Here is a 20,757-nt window from a genome sequence, read left to right on the forward strand (position 1 = left end):
ATTAATACGCGGAAACGACTGAACAGATTTGCATGAAATTTGCATGACATTTCGCTTATGACCTATGTTGGAAAATAGGCTACTATTTTAAGAGTTATCACGTATTAGGAAAGTTTAATTAAATTAATACGCGTAAATGACTGAACTGATTTGCATGAAAGTTTGCACACAGATAGCTTATGACCTAGACTGGAAAATAGGCTACTTTTTTAAGAATTTCCACCTGCTTGAAAATGAAATTTTGCTCAAAGATGGTTTATGACCTGGATTGAAAAATAGGCTACTTCCTTAACCGGTTTTCCGATCAGAACGAAATTTAGTACACTTACTACGGATTTCGGAAGGATGGTCTTAGACTGAAAGTAAGTCCGATAACTCAAGGCCCCTCCCATACAAATTGGAATTTTCATATTACATACATATCTCTGGAACTATTTGTGGGAGATAACTGTGTTATAGTGATATGTATGTGAAATCAATGTCGGTATTAATCGCTTGATGTTTTAATCAGTTAGTGAGTTCGATTAAATTCAATCTGATTACAGTTAATCATGATTAATTTTAATCCGACTAAACAGTTAATCGTAACCGCGATTAAAAAATTAATTTTTAATCATTAACTCTTAATTTGATCAAGTAGGTTTGGTGATTAATTAAGTTATGCTGGAATTTCCTTGTGCACACAAAGCAAGTTAATCCGGTATGGCTAAGTCGGGTTTCCTCATCAATCTAAGCAATTTGATGTGCATTTTCATTAAGATACATATATACCAACAAACGTTTTACAAACTAGGTTTGTAAAAGTTCCCAGCTTATGTATTAATTTTAATTTTTTTATATTATGAGCTTTTGTAAGCTTAAAACACAAAATAATTACTATAACTGGTGTTTGGTTTCAAACTCGGACAAACTAGACAAATTAATCAGATTTTATTTTTAATTGGATTAACGATTAATGTTTTAAATTAATTAAACGTAATCGCAGCCAGCGATTAAGATTAAAAAAATGTTATCATTAATCGTACAGTTGATTACGACTAATTAATTTTAATCGTCAAGCGCCATTAACATTTTAATCGTTAATTTTTAATCGTTAATCAGATTAACAGTTTGCCAACACTGTGCGAAATCATGTTCATATTCACGGAGAAAAATGGAGGTTTTTGGAAAATTGGCGTAGCACCTCCCATACTGACTGAAAGTTTCATATTGCATATCTCTTCAAATGTTTGGGGTAAAGCACTCAAGCTTGGTATGGAAATACATATGTATGTATGTATGTATGTATGTGAAACTAATACCATACTCATGGAGAAAAATGAGAGTTATTGGAAAAGTTGGTGTGGCAACTCCCATGAAAATTGATTTTTCTATGCTGCATAACTATGGAGGTGTTTATTGCAGAGGACTGGAACTTGGCACCGAGATGTGTATAAAAAATTACGTGGTACTTCCAGTACAAATTTACTTTTTATTGCCACATATCCCTGGAAGTATTTGTGGAAGAATACTGGAACTTGGTATGGAGTTGTGTATACAAAATGTATCAATTGCTAATGGAAAAAATGTGAGTTATTAAAAAAGGAGGCATGTCGCCTCCAATACATACTAAAACCTTCTTAATACATAATAAGTATTTTAAATTTGTTATGGAGTTTATTTTATAAGTGCCGTACTGACAGAATAAATTTCATTAAATGGAAAAGGGAGAGCCGGGTTCGGCCTTATAATCTAAAGCTCTCTTGAGGCATTTGCTACAGTAATGAGAAGTGGTATTTTATCAAGGTCAGGTTACTAAATTTAAGTTGGAAATATTAGAACCCGCCGGGGAATTTGCAAGAAGGTTACACGTTCACGCGTGGTATACCTGGAACCATTTTAAGGTAAACTTAGAGGGATTGATATCTTTCGTATGCCTAGCGCTCAGACGAGATGTTATAATTTCATAAATAAAATCTAACATCATTAAATTATTTTTCATTTTTGTATAAAAGCGCGGGTATANAAGTTGGAAATATTAGAACCCGCCGGGGAATTTGCAAGAAGGTTACACGTTCACGCGTGGTATACCTGGAACCATTTTAAGGTAAACTTAGAGGGATTGATATCTTTCGTATGCCTAGCGCTCAGACGAGATGTTATAATTTCATAAATAAAATCTAACATCATTAAATTATTTTTCATTTTTGTATAAAAGCGCGGGTATAAGCTAGTAAGACCATGTATGTAAGGTATAACCTCCAACAATTTTACGGAACTCTATTCAGTGGTTTTTGAGTTTAGTCCGAACAACGAAAACGCCTATCATTTTTTTTATATAGGTATGTAGACAGGTCAGTCTATAACGAATCTCGTAAAAACCAAAGCTTCAAACTTTGTGCTAAATTTAAAAAAAAATTCTTCAATATTTCCACAAATTTTACCTTTTACCAAAAAATAAAACCAAAGTTACAATAATTCTGTTGGATCTAGAAATCTAGAAGAAAATGGTTCCCAATCGGGTGATACTTGCGCGTTTTCGCCATAAGTGCGGTATTGACAACATATGTAGCTGTGTCGAATTTCATGACGTTAGCGTAAGCGGTTCCAGAGAAAAGCTATATGAGAAGTTCAATTTGTATGGGACGTACAACGCACCCTTTTCCAATGCCAACCAGTTTTCCCCATAAGTAGAATATTTGCAATTTATGCTCCCATGCTAAGTTTCAGTTCAGTTCAGTTCCCTAGCGTTGGTTTTAGAGATATAATGGTTTTTTACTTTTTAGCCTGTATAAGAATTTTACGAATATCCCGACCCCAGCGCCACATACCGGGTAAATTTTTGGTCGTAATATTTATTTCCAAGGTTATGTTACAAATATGAACCAAATCGGTGCAGCCGTTTAGTAGTGAAATACAATGTACAGAAAACTATATGAAATTGTAAAACCGTGATGTCTCAGATTTCTTAATTTTTTGGCAGAAACAACAAAAAGCTTAGATTTTTCTTTTATTGAACACACTGAAATTGAGTGTCAATAAAACTAAGTTTGTGGTAACATCAAAGCGAAAGTTTGAGATCAGTGCAGTGCTAACTCTAAATATAAACAACGAAGCACTGGAAAAATTTAATACATTCAAATACCTAGGAATAAAGATCGATGATAAACTGAAAAAAATAATGGGTTCTATATTTTCAGTTAGACCTCTAGCAGTATGTACATCGGTGAAAACTTGATTTAATTCCACAAATAAGTTTTTGCGTGATGCGCTTACAAACATACAGACAGACAGAACAAAATTCTAACAATTGTTGATAAACCCCCTATTAATTTGTCTTTAATATCTATGATGTACAGATATCGACGTTCGTTTGATATCCATATGGCAACATTTAGGTTATCTTAGCAATTTAACTGAATAACATTTTTTAAATAGGTGGCAACCCGCTTAAAAAGTATTTTCGAAAGCAAGCTCCTTAAACCTCTTTAGTTTAATATCCGTATTGTAATATTTCATTTATTTTACCAATTTAAATGAATACAATTTGTCAAACAGGTGGCAGATGCCTTAAAAGTATTTTCGGAATTAAAATTTCCTCACCTCTTTAGTTTGATGCCAGTATTGCATTATTTAATTTATGTTATCAATTAAATTAAATAAAAGCTTTCAAACAGGTGGCAACCTTCCACAAAAATATTTTCAGCTGTAGGCCTTTATAAACCTCTTTCTTTTGACAGCCATATTGCAATATTTACTTTATCGTATCAATTTACTTAAAATGAAATTTTCAAACAGGTGGCAACTCTCTAATTTTTTCATTCTATATTGAAAGTTAGACATCTAGCGATACATCGGTGAAAACTGAATTCGATTCCATGCATTAGTTTTTGAGTGAAGCGCGCACAAATATACAGACAGACATACAGACAAAAATTCTAAAAATTGTTAATTGGGCACATCGGTATGTTACAATTTTATTATAAGTATAGATATACATTGATTTCATTTATTTGATCAATTTAATTCAATAAAATTTTTCAAACAGGTGGCAACCCTCCTCCAAAAATATTTTTGGCAATAAAATTTCCCAAACCTCTTCAGTTTGATGCCCATACTACAATATTCAATTTGTCTTATAAATTTCATTGAATTAAAGTTTTTAAACAGGTGGCAACAATAAAAAAAAAAATTCCGTCTGTAAGGCTTCTTAAACCTCTTTCTTTTGACGCCCATATTGCAATATTCACTTTTTCTTATCAAATTACTTAACCTGAAATTTTCAACCAGGTGGCAACTCTCTAATTTTTTTGTTTCTATATCTTAAGTCGGACCTCTAGCAATACATCGGGGAAAACTGCATTCAATTCCATGCATTAGTTTTCGAGTGACGGGCGTGCAAACATACAGCCAGACAGACAAAAATTCTAAAAATGGTGGATTTGGCTTCTGTTGCTCTAATAAAGATCTTTAATGTACAGACATCGGCCTGTTACAATTTTATCATATGTATAGATATGTTAGCCACAAACATGCGGTCGCGAACGTACGAATAATAAGGGAAGTCGCTTTTGGCTGCAAATTGAAAAATACAAGAAACTGCGAAATGAACAGAATATTCTAAAGCGGTTAATTTGATATTAATGTGGAATAAAGGTACTTCCTCCTCACTAATTGCGCGTTAAAATATCTCTATTAGTTTTTTATTTATAAGCTTAAGTACCGGTCGCGAACGTACGGGTCGAGAACGTACGATTTTTCCATCATTTTTTATACCTTTCATGAACATGAAATGGTATTATAAATTTGGCCCAATGTTTGTAAGTACCAGAAGAAGAAGATATAGACCCACATAAATTTTTACCAAAATTATCAAAATGTCGAGCCGAGTCGATTTAGCCAAGTCCATCTGTCTGTCTGTTTGAACGCAATTTAGTCCCTCAGTTTTCGAGGTATCCGACTGAAATTTGGTAAGCGAGTGTGTTTTTATAATATATTAATAATTTGTCGGAACGATCAAAATCGGTCCACTATAACTTATAGCTCCCATACAAATTGTTAATTTTATTTCTCGGTCCTGGTTGACCATTCTATGGAAATGCTCATATGGTCTTTAGTTGTGTCTCACTTAAATTGATTTTAAGTACTTAAAAATTATAGCTTCTAAGTACTTAGTTTTGCTAAAAATGTTAAGATATTTCTGAGCTCGCGGTCTGTTGGGCCGGGGTCCCCTCGGATCGAAGGCCCGTGGTATTTAGCCAGCCATGCCACCCTATATTTACGCCTCTGAGACTAAGGGTAAATAATCAAAAGAAATGAGACCTGGCTGGCATGCCCTGTCATGCGCTGCGCCGGTTAATCGCTTGTATGCAAAACTCACTAAGCAGATTCGATATGTGATAGTGCTCTTCAGAACAATGTATGGGCTCAGTTATGCATACTTGGAATTGCACGAGAGTTGTCACATAAGGAATCCGTCACATGAGCTTTGCGAGTAAGCGCTTACCCAACGCATAACATTACATATGTAAAAGTGTGTTGGTTTTTGATTTATACGTAAAACCGACATTATATGCAGTGCAGTGCAAAGTATCCTTAAGTGACCTATAAGTATTACCAGCGTTGTACGGTTGTTTTACACTCTTTGCTACTCTCTGCCTTTCCGTTTACCGTATCAGCATAAACACTATTTTTGTTTTCGATGTTGTTAGTTTTGCTGTTTTGTTCTGGCTGTAACTTTGCTAGGAAACCGGCTGTATTTGAGGATTTTGGTTGTGGCCTGAATTGTTGTTGCATTGGTGGAATTGGTGGCAATATAGTAATTGCCCCTTTTGTGTATTCAATGCACCTTGCGTGAGTGTAACTGAATGAGCGGGTGATTTGTTATTGCTGATGGTACAACAAATAAACTTGCAACAACAATAACAGACCCATACAGTTACTCTTACCCAAGATACAACGAATACACAAAAGAGGGTATTCACCCATAATGTATCTCGATGTAACGAGCTTCGGTGGACAGCTGTACACTTGTTGCAGCTATACATTTCGTTTTTCGCTTTCATTAATTGATGTCCATTATTCTAAAAATATTACAAAATGTTTTAATTTAATATTTCTTATGCTAGTATACCTCATAGCCACAATTTATCAGCAACCCATTTGCTTGCCTCCCCGGACGGTTCACGTTACCTATTGGAAAATTCTAATGGTGAGTGATGTCAGTCATTTTTTAACAATTTGATTAATTATGAATTACTTTGTAGATTTGTGTCAATTAGATGAGAGCTATTCACGGCTGGCTGGTTGTGGGTCAAGTCCAGACGGCACATCGCTTTGGGCACGACATGGTATTGTCTCATCTCACAATTCCATAATAAACTGTTTCTTGGTCTGTCAACGCAGTCTAAAGCAGTATATGGCAAGACGAAAGGTGAACTCAGCGATATTTCTATATTTAGAAATATTGTAAAACTAAACTTCTCTTTCTAAAATATCCACCAAAAGATTGAGCGAGGACTGCGTCTATATGAGCAGCACAATCAAAATGCTGCTGTACGCATATGGCGAAGCGCTTTAAAAGCAGCAAATCGTCGCGAAGATTGCTTTCAATTATTAGGCTATCTTTACCAGGCACACATGGATTGGGGAAAATACCGCGAAGCGATAGAGTTCGGGCATCGACAATTAGGCATTTCTGAGGAATTGGACTCACCCGCGATGCGTGCGGAGACTTATTTGAACTTGGCCAGAGCCCACGAACGCTTAGGTGGCCTGGAACGGGCACTAAGCTATGCTCGTCACTCACTGTACAACGAATGCGGTACCCAGTGCCGCACGGGAGGCTTAGTGCATCTGACAGTGGCAAGGGTTTACTTGGAGATGGGTGGATTTTCGCGTGCGCTTGAGGGTTTCCAAGGAGCGCATAAGATAGCCACTGCCATTGGCGATCCATCGCTGGAGTTGCAGGTGTACGTTGCGCTCTCAGAGTTATTCGGCCGTCTGCAAGATAATGATAAGAGTGCAACCTATGCATCTAAGGCCTATGATTTATCACGTTCGTTGCAGCTGGGTGATCTCAATTCGTCGCATCATCGGGCCGCGCTGCTGCGTATGGCAGCCGCTCTTCGCAAACAAGGTGACCTGGGTGACGCACATGATTATTGTATGGTACGTATAGGATCTAGTATTGTTGGAGATTGTGGCATTGATATGAGAATGGGCTTGTTTTGTTTCAGGAAGCCACGCGTCTTTCGCTGATCTCTGGTGATCAAGCGACATATACACGTAGTTTGCGAGTTATGGGGGATATCTATCGCAAGAAAGTGGACATGGATGTGAGTCACTATTGTATTCACCGCAGTTTTTTTTTTATTTAAAAGTGTGAATATACAGGCTTGACCGATACGAAGTCGGTAGGGTTTTCAAAATTACATTCGAATATTTTCTTTCAATATCGTAGCTGGCGTTTCCTCAATGGTTTTCATGTAAAATGTAAAAATGTTTAACGTTGATATTAAAAAACAACACTTTACATTATAAACCGTACCTATTTCTCACTACACGATTTTCAGAACTGTTATTTTAAAGATCTATACCCAATTATTACAGCGCGCTTTTCGACAATATGAACAAGCGATGGGTACTTCGGCAGCACTTGGCGATCGTATGGCGCAAATGGAGGCAATGGACGGCGCAGCACGCTGTTTAGAAGCACTAAGGTTACAGCAGAAGATTTGTAATTGCCGACCACTGGAGTTCAACACACGTTTGCTCGAGGTCGCAAGCTCCATTGGCGCTAAGGTAGAATCTGGACATTATTTTCTTACCATTATAAGAATAAATTCTCAGCCAACCACTCAATATTTTTTCTACTTATTTATAGCTCTTGGTGCGTAGGATACGTAGCCGACTGGCTCTCATATACCGTGCTTTGGGCGATGAGGAACAATACAACACACATTCACGCTTAGCCGGCCAAACTGATGCAGCTCTCGGATTGCTATGCGGTGCATGTGGGGAAACCTTTGGGCTAGAGCCGAACTCGATTGAGGCCCTACCATGTGCTCATATCCTACATGCACGGTAAGCTAATGCAGCTAATGATTAAGCTCTAATTCTAAACTTGGTATATGGCCTAACCATAAATTAAATTTTAGTGGCTCTCCTCATCTAGATAACTTTTTGGCTCGTAGTTAACTCTGTTCGCATTACTAAAAATGTAACCACTTGGCAATATGTAGATATAAAGCGTTGTAAATCGTACATCCTCGTTGAACTCAAGGCTGAACAACGTGGAAAAGGGATAGATTTAGGGATGCAATATCGCTCATAAAATCATCGATTTTGGTGATGTCGATATTAACCAAACAAATATCGGCTGATCGATATATCGACGAAAAATATCGATATTATATCGATATTGTATATCGGTTTAAGATTTTTTTGTAGATTTTTTCTATTTACATAAGTGTATGTAATTTGCTATGTACAAATATATTGTCCATGAAAATACATGTACACATATGTATTAGAGGTATACGCCGCCGAGCCACGCCGTCGCCGCACAGTGGGAAATACTCTTAAACTTACATCTCGCCCAACATTTTCGCAGCATCTCGTTTTCCGGTTTTATATAAGCTTACTTTCGTTGATGGAACGAGTTTTTCGCTGCTTTTATCGCCAACAAGAGGAACTTCGAGGAGTTTTGCACTAGAACACTTCTCGAAAAACGGCCCCCAAGGCCTTTCTGTTTTAGAGCAAGATGATTCCCATGTTTCTCCAATTTCCTTGTCGTTTTCATCTAGTTTCGGATATGAACACACAACAGCCAACCATTTCTCATTTTTTATTTGGAACTTTTCATTGGTTCCTTTACATATTTTCCATTTGGACGTAAGTTTGGATACAAAAAATTTTGTTCGTCTTCCTCCAGCTTAAGCTTATTACATACGTATCTTTTTAGTGTTGAGACTTTTTTCTTGTGTTGTTTTCACTCAGCCACACATTATATGGTTCCCTTTTTATTATAGACATGCTACCAAAAAATAAAAAAAAAATAAAAATATTACTTAAAGTGGCGCTTGGTGGTAGCTTAACTTTAATGATTTCTTTAATACATGAACTACTCTAAAGAACGCAAATAAAAATTTAAGGGTACTCCGGGGTACTCCTTTTCAAAACTCTCATTCAAAATGTGAGTCACATAAAAATTTTACATACCACAACTACAGCGCTTCAACAATTATTTACACAAGACGGAAAGAATCTTTAGTCACGAAACGATATAGAAAAAATTAAAAATACCCCCAATATCGTTAAATGCTTGAAAACAATGTAATTAAGTATTTATTGCAGAAATAATTGATTAACACGTGAACCCGTTTAGTTACAGCTGATCCAGTTTGCTCTATTTTTACTCCTCACCGATTCTAAAGCAAGGGGTGCAACAGAAAAACAGAAACACAGTTATAAACTATGGGAATTTGACAAAAAATTCTCATTACAATTTTGCACGATTTTAACAAGACAAAGTCTGACTTTTTTCATGCAAGATGGAGTATTTTCGCCACTGTGCTCTGCCGCCTTTTTTGTAATTTTTCAATTTCGGCGCCTGAGGATTAATGTACAAAATATTAATGATATACAGTGGTCCAAAAAAATTATAGCCGCACCAAAAGTTTTAGCAATTTATTTATCTTTTTGCTATTTAGTGTAAATCCATGTTTCAAACATTGTGCAATATTAAAAAAATTAACAAACTTTCGTAAAATAAACAATAAACACAATGTATTTTTATATGAAAGAAACTCGCAAAATCTTCAATAAAAGAACTTCTAAAAAATCAGGGGTAATTTTAAGCCATTTGAGACTTGCTCTATATTCTACTTGAATTCAATGGGCTATAAAACTACATACCCAAAACTTTCTAAGAATTCTAATTAAAAAGCTCGAAATTTTTGTTGAATACCTATATATGTATTTTTAATATTACCAAAAGTTTGAAGCTTGGATTTACACGGGTTTTGTTAAAGAATGAACTATTTTAAACTATTTGCTTCGCCGCGCCTAAAAAGAACTTCTGCGTTGGCCAATGCAAAAGAGCGTTTAAAAGCAAAAACAGTCTGTAAAGTCAAAATGTTTAGTTTAAGTTGAAACCACTAAAGTGCAGTATCCTCCTCACACATAGGCCAAGAATAGTGACGCTGTGATACCATATGGAATACTAATCCCTTTCGATGACATGAGCTTTACCGATGGTCTTATTTTCACCTGTGAGGTCTCTGCCAAGCATGCGTAATATTTTTCTATGATCCTGCAACTACAACATTGGTGCGATTCGTATGCCAATAAAAGTTCTTATAAGGAAACTCAAGAGCACATTTTCTGTTATAGGAGGGCCAAGAATCCTCGCTGTCCCACAAGATGAAACATTTTCCCGTACATTGGCTAAACGAGTCGTGTGATCTCTTGAATATCGTTCAAATGAAGCAATTGATATACCTACGGTGATCTTTCCTTGTTAATTCGCCACTTTCACAATTCGTGTTAATATATATAATATGTTTATGAAATGATGTCTAGGTAGATGCAAGATCGCATTTAGGGTGCATGAGTGCATCAGACAAAGGTGCGCTTACACAATTTTTCGGTCTTTCTACGCATACTTAACCCCATCCTTCGTTATGGTATGTGGCTAATGGCCAAATGCGGCGGCGCTATTTGAGACATCGGCGTCGCCGCCGCGGCTATAGCTATCGGCGTAAACCTCGAATATGTATACATGGACTTGACACCTGTCACCTTTTGGTAACGATATATTCCTTTGGAGAATAACTCTAAATTTTTTAAATGTTAAAATAAAATAATTCAGACAAAAAACGAGTTTGTTCATTGCGTAGATAAATACTTAACGAATAAAAAGTAAACTTTAATACCTCACAAATAGACAGATCTTCAGTTGCTAACTCTTAACAGTATGAACTTATTATAACATTGTTTTACACTTAAAGACTTCATTTATTGATGTGTCTAAACAGTGATGCCATATGGGTGATAACAGTTTTGACCGATTCATTTTTGCAAGTAATCATTTCAACATTGTGTCTAGAGGAAACAAAAAGTTCGTCCAAATATAAATATTCTAGTGCCGACAAAATATATCGTCGATGTCGATATATCGGTATTGAAAACATCGCTATAAAAATATCGATATAGCTAATATCGATATATCGTTTGCATCCCTAGATAGATTAGACATCGTCGTCTCCATACAGCCAAAGCTGCCAAAGAGAGTGTTCGACGTAGGGATAAAAACGGTCTGTAAAAAAGTGGCTGCGATTATTCACAAATTTCTATACCGGATTTAAACCGCTTCAAAGAAATCAAATGAAAAACCAGGGTTTCAGTAAACCGAATTTTACCTTCGTATGCTAGAGATTTTAAATAGTGTGAATTTTATTGCAGGAAGATTTGTACTGTCCTGCCCGCCTTACTTGATACATATTCAATATCCCCGTCTCTTTTTACAAATCCGAAAGCCAAGGAATATGAAAGTACCCTCCAATACAAAAGCAAAAGAAAATCTAATTTGGTTTCGAACTTCAAGCAATTTGTTTATCCTTCACAAACAAGATTTTACAAACAAAAATAAGTAAATGTGTATAAAGAATGGACACGAAAAAAACTAGTCGATTATGTTTACTCATCACTTGCATAAAACTAACTGAAAATATATATGTAGTAAGTATACACATTCATAGGGTATATTGTCTTTATTAATTTCGCGTATGTACTTTTTGTAACTTCTACGTATTCTTCGAAATGTGTTCGCCGAAGTCTGAGCCTGCGGAGAAAAGTTTCTGCACAAAGCAAGAAAAAGTACATATGTATTTGTGGACGAGGAAACGTACGTCGAAGCAGCCTTTAAGCAGATTCGGGGCGCTGAGTTTTATGATGCAACGAAGACAAATGGAGTCCAAGATGGCTTCAAGCTAAAAATGTTGGACAAGCTCCTTGTTTTTTGTTATTTTTCGCCTAATATATACTTGGTGTGGCAAGCCATCTGCCAGTGGGGCACGGGCTCTAAAAATCAAGAAATTTATATGAAGACGTGGTTGCAATAACGTTTGCTGCCATTCATAAAGCAACATAAAGGCTCAGTTCTATTCTGACCCGATTTAGCATTGAGCCATTACAGCCTTCTTGCCATGAACTGGTATGTCAGATAAGGGGTAGATGTTGTTCAAAAGGACCACAACCCATCAAACTATTCACAATGGCGACTACGGTTGCCAGACGTACTGATTTGATGAGTACAGTACTGGTTTTTTATCTCTCGTACTGACTTTAGTCATTTCTTTAATCAGAACGCTAAGGTCCTGATTTAAAAAAAATTGTGCTGATTTGTACCGAATTTTCAATTCTGAGCATACCCATTTGTAATAGCAGTCTTCCCACCGAACTTGGTACTCGCTGTTGGGTAATTTTTCCCCATGTATTTTGTTTATGGAATATTATTTCACACATAAACTTGCATAAACTGTATTGTAAAAAGTAGGAAAAAAATAATTTAATTATAGTTGATGTTTCAGATAATGTTTGATATGCGCAAGAAATACATAACAACAAGTAATTTTTAAGCAAAAAACAAAACCGACTTTATTTCTCATATAAAATTTCAAGATTATCGTTAATTTCTTCATGATCTAATGATCGGATGTAAACCAAATTTTGGATGGGACTACCTGTGAGGTAGCACCTTCCTTGAAAAAAGGAATTATAGAAATCGGTTAACGTCGTCTAAAGTTATGCGGTAACATACACAAAAAAAAAAAACAAAATATTCCGACGAACTGATAACCTCCTCCGTTTTGTGAAGTCGGTTAAAAAGAGTAATCGGTTTGTGGGCATATCGCCGAGTCGTTACGTACCAATTGCCATAATATGATGGAGTACAATTTATTTAAAAAAATTTTTTGCAGGATGTTGCTTGTTATCTCAAAAATAACTTTCAGTTTGTTACCAAGAAATTAGAATAATTTAATGGCTTTTGCCTACAGTTTTACAATACTTTTTTCTCAATTTACTGACATTGCATACAAGACATCGAGTTGGATACTCTTTTTAGCGAATTCTTAGCCTTTCAAAGTTTTTGCGCAGTTGAGAAAAGTATTTTAAGCCATGAGGAAATATACTTAGATGAAGTCTTTAAATAGTGGTACGTTTCCACAGTTTGAAAAAATACATATGTATGTATGTATGTAACTTTGTTTTATTCAATGCCACACTCAACCGACTGAGAGGACTGAGGAACTGGGAGGATCTTAAGTATATGTTTCCTTCCTGGCGCAAAGAGAGAAAACCAATTATAGTTAAATTTTTGAAAGTGCACTCCAAATTTAAAGTTATTTTAAAATGGAATGTAAAGAGTTCTTTGATTATGTAAGCACTGAAAGTGGAAATTATCTCATTATTGCTATTCAAAAATGTCATAAATATAAAATAATTCATTGGCTCCTGTGTACAATGATATTATAAGGTTATTTTATACTCCATAATGTTAATGTGTAGACTTAACTCCTAAAATGAATAACATTTATATTTTTTATGAACCACATTATATTTACAAAAATATTGTTAAAAACAAGTAATCTGGTATTTTAAAGCATTTTCTTCTACTAACATTCATAATTTTGATTCGAATAAAAGTGTGCTGAAAGTACTGATTTTTGTGGCAAGGAAAAGTCTAAGGTACTGATTTCACGAAAAAAAAATCTGGCAACCCTAATGGCGACCCGTTGAAAATTATTGAAAGAAAACAGTTAAAAACGAAAGAAGCCATCAAAATTAGCAGAATTTCAAAATTAATTTTCTGAAAGCAGCAGATACCGTCACAAAAACGGGTGTCCATAGCTTAATGAGCGGGCTCAAATATAAATGGTGCCATTTTGTTTATGATGAAGATAATTGAAAAAAGGTTTTTTGTTTAATATAGTAAGCTTAATAAAAAAGATGATAAAAGGGAACCCTTTTTTCTTACGTTGTTATATATCGTGTTTTATGTTATGTTGTTATATGTTGTGTTATAATAATTTTCTGCTGACTAAAATTTTTCGTGTCCATTCTTTATGTACATACATATTGGTTGTGTACAAGAAATAAATGTTATTAGACAGCATAGACGGAAATAAACATAAACAAGTTTTTAAAAAGCTATTAAGTTGACGTTGCATATCTATTAGGGCGGGTCAATTTGTTCTTAAAGAATATAACCGACTTTGTTTCGGCGACTGAAGTATTCTACAGCCAATTATGACCAAAAAAGTCTATGGAAGTATAGCTCTAAAACAGATTTCGAGTCTCCTTATTTTTAATTTTATTTCTAGATTCCTAACCAATTTCTTTTTTATATTTGATAAACAATTTTTTGGAAGAAAATTTATGCATGTCGATTTGGCCTAATACACCGGCGACAAAAACCAAAAATTTTTAAAACACACGAAAAAATCAATATATTCACAAAACAACGAGCCAAATATAGTATAACTGCGTTTTTAATTTTTCACTCTGATGTCAGGATTTTTTTAAGGACTTTGAAATTTCCAGGATATGATTGAATAAAAAAATTATTTAAAAGATTTTGTGCATTTTAGAGTAACAATGTGGGTATCAGTTAATAGGAAATGTTCTGCAGAAAATAAAAAAATTTAATTTTTTGTTGCACCAGGTCGAATAAATGTTGAAAATGTCCTTTTAAAACTTTATCCTTGAATATCCTTGGAAATTTTCATTATTTATTTTTGAAAAAAATATATGTCAAGGACTAATATGTAAACTACCACATCCTCGAATTTCGTTCTTCCAAATTTATTAGTTTTAGATAAAAAAAAAATTACACTTCTCTTTATAAAATATTGATATTTACAATATACATAAATGAAGCTACTAGAATCATTACACTGTACAGCACTCCGCTGGTACTGGACCAAACCAATTTTTTTTTAGAGATTGAGTCATAGGTAAAAAAGTAATTCCTCCGTTTTCCAAAATCGAGATATGGGCCTTCGAAGTTCGAAATAGAATCTTTGGTGAAAAATTATTTTTTATTATTATATGTAAATAACTAAAAAACTAAAAATACAGTCGTAGACCCCCTTTTGCTCTTATTTAAATGGTTTATAACTTTTTTTTGCAAACTTATATTACAGGTGCTATAAGGGGCAAAGGTGGGATCTTCAAAAAATTTAACATCTTATATTTCAAACAATTTTGAACTGATTTTTAAAAAGTTGGTATCGTTGTAAAAATGATTAGACCCCCTTCTTCTCTTCTGATAGATTTTAAAAAAATTGATATCGTTGTTAACGTAATCAAATCTTCTTTCTTCTGATATGCGTAGTTGTATACTTCGTATATAAATATTTGAGAAAAAATACATTTTCCTATAAAAAAATATAAATTAACAAAGAAATTACTAACCAATTTTTAAGAATTTGGTATCGTGGTAAAAACGATTGAACCCCCTTTCTTCCGATGTGCACTTCGTGTATAAAAATTTGAGAAATAAAACTTTTTAAAACAAAGATATTAAAAACAGATTTAAATGGTGAGATCTCTGTTGAACAAAAAAATGTCAGGTAAAAGTGTTACCGTTTTTGAAATATTAAAATTTTTTTTTATTAAAAAAAATCGTGCCTTTTCATATATTTTCTTTACCTGCATCTACAAACCAGGCTATACTTAGTAAATTTTTTATGTAAAATACTTCCAGATAGTTGCTTCTCCATACTTAAATGCAATGTAGTTAAAATATATTAAGGAACCACCATAAAACTACGACTATTTTGGGATTTTTAACTTTTTGATATTTTCTTCCCCAACTTTGACTATCTCTGGTGAAAAAAAATGTACTGAGCTTAAACTTTACATTACATATAAAAATTGGTCATTTAATAAAGATTTCAGAAAGGTGCCACTCTTACTGTTTCGAATAGAAAGTTAAGCCGCTTTTGTGGGCAAAGAACTGAGACACGCTAGAATGTATTTAATAGATTTAAATTTAAGTTGCTCTTGTTACCGACCAATGACATGCTAAATAGTACAAAGGTACATTATTACCTGCTCCTGACATTATTTTGTGTTACTTACCGGAATTCGGACTAGAGTCTATAACAAGGGCTATATCTATCAATATTTTTTGTGAAGCATGGATTCACGTGAAATAAAATATACATGAGTCGTTTGAAGAGAAATTTATTCATTTATTGATAAAATATGCTCAAATTGGCGACCTTCTGCTCTAATACAAGTTCGGCACTTTTTAAGAAAAGACGCTTTTAGAGATCTTAAACTAAATTGGGCTATCGCAGCAGCAGCTCCACTTATTTGTTCCTGCAGATACTCTTCGTTTTGAATTGTTTTTGAATAAATCTTGTCCTTAAGACAGCCTCAGTAGAAAAAATCTAATATTCAGGTCTGGCGACCGAGCGGACCACGTGATTGGCCCGTATCGTCCAATCCATCGGCGAGCATAAGTTTCGTCTAAATGAGCTCTTACTTCACGCCCGTAGTGAGCAGGGCACCCGTCATTTTGCAGCCATAGTCTTCGCCGCAGGTTTAAGGGTACATCTTCCAAAAAGTTGGAAGCCGTTCCTGGAGGAACTCTAAATAACTGTGAGAGTTGAGCGTTGGCGGCAGTTCCACAGGTCCCAATATCTGACAATTAAAAATACCATAAATTTATTTTGTACCAGTATTGCGAACGATCTTCTCTCATTTCGTGAGGATTGTCTATCTGCCAACTGTGAACGTTTGCATGATGATTCATCGCTCCAAGTTGTTTTATTAAAAAAGTTGGGGCCTGATTCATGCATTCGCAATATTTCACGGCAAAATAATCTATCCCTAGACAGGTAACCTCTTTCTTGTAGAGCCTGAACACGTTGAATGTGGTAGGGATGAAATCGATGGTCTTTTAAAGCTTTGTGAACTGTAGTTTTTGGTATTCCCGTCCGTCTTTCCATCATTCTCACTGAAGTCGATGGAGCTAGTTCCACTTCCTCTAACACAGCTTCAACATCTACCGTTGCAGGACGTCCTGTTTCGCCGCCACGCCTTCCAGGTATGCGACCTTAAAAAAGTGAAAAATTATAGTTAACAAGCAAGCAAACAAGAAAGGTGTAAAAATCACTTACCTTCATATATTTNATTACAGCAAGCTTCACCGTAAATTAGGTGAATATCCGCATATTCATGCGATGTAAACTGCGTGTTCTCTGTCATACTATTAATAAGACAATATTCGAAAATCCACTTTCACTAATTCCGGAAAGTAACATAAAATAATGTCAGGAGCAGGTAATATTGTACCTTTGTACTATTTAGCATGCCATTGGTCGGTACCAAGAGCAACTTAAATTAAAATCTATCAAAAACATTCTAGCGCTTCTCAGTCCTTTGCCCACAAAAGCGGCCATAAATTTTTTTTTTCTATTCGAAACAGTAAGAGTGGCATCTTTCTGAAATCTTTATTAAATGAGCAATTTTTTTATGTAATGTAAAGTTATAGCTCAGTAAATTTTTTTCACCAGAGATAATCAAAGTTAGGGAAGAAAATATCAAAAAGTTAAAAATCCCAAAATAGTCCTAATTTTATGATGGTTCCTTAATATATTTTAACTACATTGCATTTGAGTACGGAGAAGTATTTACCTAAAAAATTTACTAAGTATAGCCTGGTTTGTAGACGCAGTTAAAGAAAATACATGAAAAGGCACGATTTTTTTTTTCAAAAAAATGTAAATATTTCAAAAAACGGTAACACTTTTACCTGAAAATTTTTTGTTTATCAGTGAGCTNAAAATACATGAAAAGGCACGATTTTTTTTTTCAAAAAAATGTAAATATTTCAAAAAACGGTAACACTTTTACCTGAAAATTTTTTGTTTATCAGAGAGCTCACCCCCCCTGCTACCTTCCCCTAAAGTTTGGCAGGTTACTTCTGGGACACCCTGTATAGACCTTTACGCCCTAGATGAAAGGCTGGCTACGCACTTGTATACAAAGCAATTAAAGTATTTAAACCGTAGGTATATCATACGGTCAGTTTGTTATTTTACAGCGCATACATGGTTCCATAATAATGATTTCAGTATCTTCATTTATGTATGTAGTAACTATCAATATCTTATAAAGAGAAGTGTAAATGTTTTTTTATCTAAACCTAATAAACTTAGAAGGACGAAATTCGAGGATGTGGTAGCTAACATATTACCCATTGACATATATTTTTTTCAAAAATAAATATTGGAAATTTCCAAGGATATTCAAGGATAAAGTTTTAAAAGAACATTTTCAATACTTATTCGTCCTGGTGCACCCAAAAATTATTTTTTTTTTGCTATTCTACAGAATTTTTCCTTTTAAGTGATACCAATATTGTTGTTCTATAATGCACCGAATCTTTTGAATAACTTTCTTATTCAATCATATTCTAGAAATTTCAGGGTGCTTAAAAAAAAATCCTGACGTCAGAGAGAAAAACTAAAAACGCAGTTTTACTATATTTGGCCCCCAATTTTGTGAATATATTGCTTTTTTCGTGTGTAAAATTGACTGACGCACGGTTCTAGCAACTGGACGAATTTTTTAAAACAAATAATTTATCACGGTCCGACTTATTTTGACACTTTTCTCAAAATCTGGAGCTGATGGAAACTGTAAACCACGGACACGTAATCAACAACAAAAATTTATCAAAAATATTTACTTTAATTTTAATTTGTTGTCTTCAATTTTTAGATTGCTGACATCAGTATTGAAAAATGTTTCATATTCAAAGATTCCTTAAGTACCTTTCGTTTCATTTCAAACTTGTAATATTGACATATGCAATCAATTTAGTACCGTTTTCTTAAGTATCTCAAGTGCCCTTCAATCACACTTTTTCGGAACAAAATTTGCGTTTAAAGAGCAGATGCAGATATATATATATTCATTTCAAATTTACATACATGCATATTAGATCGAGTTCAACAAAGCACGTCAGTCGTTTCTTTGCTGTGCCAACTGACGCCAATTGGAAATGCCAAGTGAAGCCAAGTCCTTCTCCACCTGGTCTTTCCATCGCAGTGGGAGCCTCCGTCTTCCTCTCCTACCACCAGCGGGTTCCGAGTTGAATACTTTCAGAGCTGGAGCGTCGGTGTCCATTCGAACGACATGGCCAAGTCAGCGGAGCCGCTCAACGTTCTATCGTCTGCGGTACTCGCCGTACGTGTAAAGGCCCGTTAATCTTCCGCAAAATCTTTTTCTCGAATACTCCAAGAGCCGCCTCATCGGATGTTGTCATTGTCCATGCTTCTGCGCCATATACCAGCACGGGCATGATGAGTGCCTTATAGAATGTGGTTTTCGTACGTCGAGAGAGGACTTTACTCCTGAATTTCCTACTCAGTCCAAAGTAGCACTTGTTGGCAAGAGTGACTCTGCGTTGGATTTCCATGCTGACATTATTATCGGTGTTAATGCTGGTTCTCGAGTAAATGAAATTCTCTACTTTCTCGAAATTAAAACTGTTAACAGTGACGTGGGTACCAAGGCGCGAATGTGCTGACTGTTTGTTCTCTTTGCTTCCTTATCTAACTTGGAAAAGGCAGAACAGACTTCGCGGTTCTTGTCACCGATGATGTCGATGTCATCGGCTGACGCCAGCATTTGCACGCTCTTGTAGTAAATTGTTCCTGAGCGGCTGAGTTCTGCAGCTCTTATTATCTTCTCCAACATCAGATTAAAGAAGTCACATGAAAGGGAGTCGCCCTGTCTGAAACCCCGTTTGGTGGCGAACGGCTCTGGGAGGCCTTTCCCAATTCTGATGGAGCTGGTGGTATTGCTCAAGGTCATTTTACACAGCAGTATCAGTTTGGCGGGGATGTCAAATTCAGACATAGCGGCGTATAGGCAACTCCTTTTAGGGATGTTGAAAGCGGCTTTAAAGTCGACTAATGGATGATGAGTGTCGATCCTTTTCTCGGGTCTTTTCCAAAATTTGGCGTATTGTGAATACCTGGTATATGGTGGATTTGCCAGGCCTGAAGCCACACTGATAAGTTCCAATGAGTTCGTTGACAGTGGGCTTCAGTCTTTCGCTCAATACACTCGATAAGACCTTATAACCTATGCTTAGAAGGCTGATCCCGCGGTAGTTGGCGCGAATGGCGGGGTCACCTTTCTTGTGGATTGGGCAGAGCACACTTAAATTCCAGTCGTCGGGCATGCGTTCATCTGACCATATTCTGCACAAGAGTTGATGCATGTACCTTATCAACTCCTCGCCACCGTACTAGAATAGCTCAGCTGACAGGCTGTCAGCTCCAGCAGCTTTGTTGTTTTTCAGCCGCGTTACTGCTATTCGTACCCCCTCATGGTCAGGCGGAGGAACATCGACTCCGTCATCATCAACTGGGGGCTCGGGTTCTTCTTCTCCACATTTTTCCGTGCTGCTACCATTCAGTAGCGTGGAAAAGTGTTCCCTCCATAATTTAAGTACGTTCTGAACATCGGTAACTAGGTCGCCATTGTTGTTCTTACAGAAGTACGCCCTGGCCTTGAAACCTTCCGTAAGTCGCCTAACTCTCTGGCAAAATTTTCGGGCATTCTTCCTGTCGGCCAGCATTTCAAGCTCTTCGCACTCACGTATTTCTGCCTCTCTCTTCTTGTTGCGGCAAATACGTCTCGCTTCCCTCTTCAGATCCCTATAGCGGTCCCACATAGCGCGCGTTG

General features: G+C 35.7%; 1 protein-coding gene across 3 annotated transcripts in view; it reads left to right on the forward strand.

The window, feature by feature from the left end:
* Positions 1-20,757, forward strand: part of LOC108361769 (43 kDa receptor-associated protein of the synapse homolog) — a 124,477-nt gene that overhangs the window by 86,824 nt on the left and 16,896 nt on the right. For all 3 annotated transcript variants that reach the window (XM_017614515.1, XM_017614517.1, XM_017614518.1), the window contains exons 3-8: positions 6,108-6,190; positions 6,246-6,412; positions 6,487-7,149; positions 7,218-7,316; positions 7,591-7,782; positions 7,865-8,064. In XM_017614515.1, the coding sequence (XP_017470004.1) occupies positions 6,108-6,190; positions 6,246-6,412; positions 6,487-7,149; positions 7,218-7,316; positions 7,591-7,782; positions 7,865-8,064 (1,404 nt within the window). The remainder of the gene's footprint in view (positions 1-6,107; positions 6,191-6,245; positions 6,413-6,486; positions 7,150-7,217; positions 7,317-7,590; positions 7,783-7,864; positions 8,065-20,757) is intronic.

The sequence above is a fragment of the Rhagoletis zephyria genome, unplaced genomic scaffold (assembly GCF_001687245.7).
Source record: "Rhagoletis zephyria isolate East Lansing unplaced genomic scaffold, Rhagoletis_zephyria_1.1 Rzeph_scaffold_00843, whole genome shotgun sequence".
Classification (NCBI taxonomy): Eukaryota; Metazoa; Arthropoda; class Insecta; order Diptera; family Tephritidae; genus Rhagoletis; species Rhagoletis zephyria.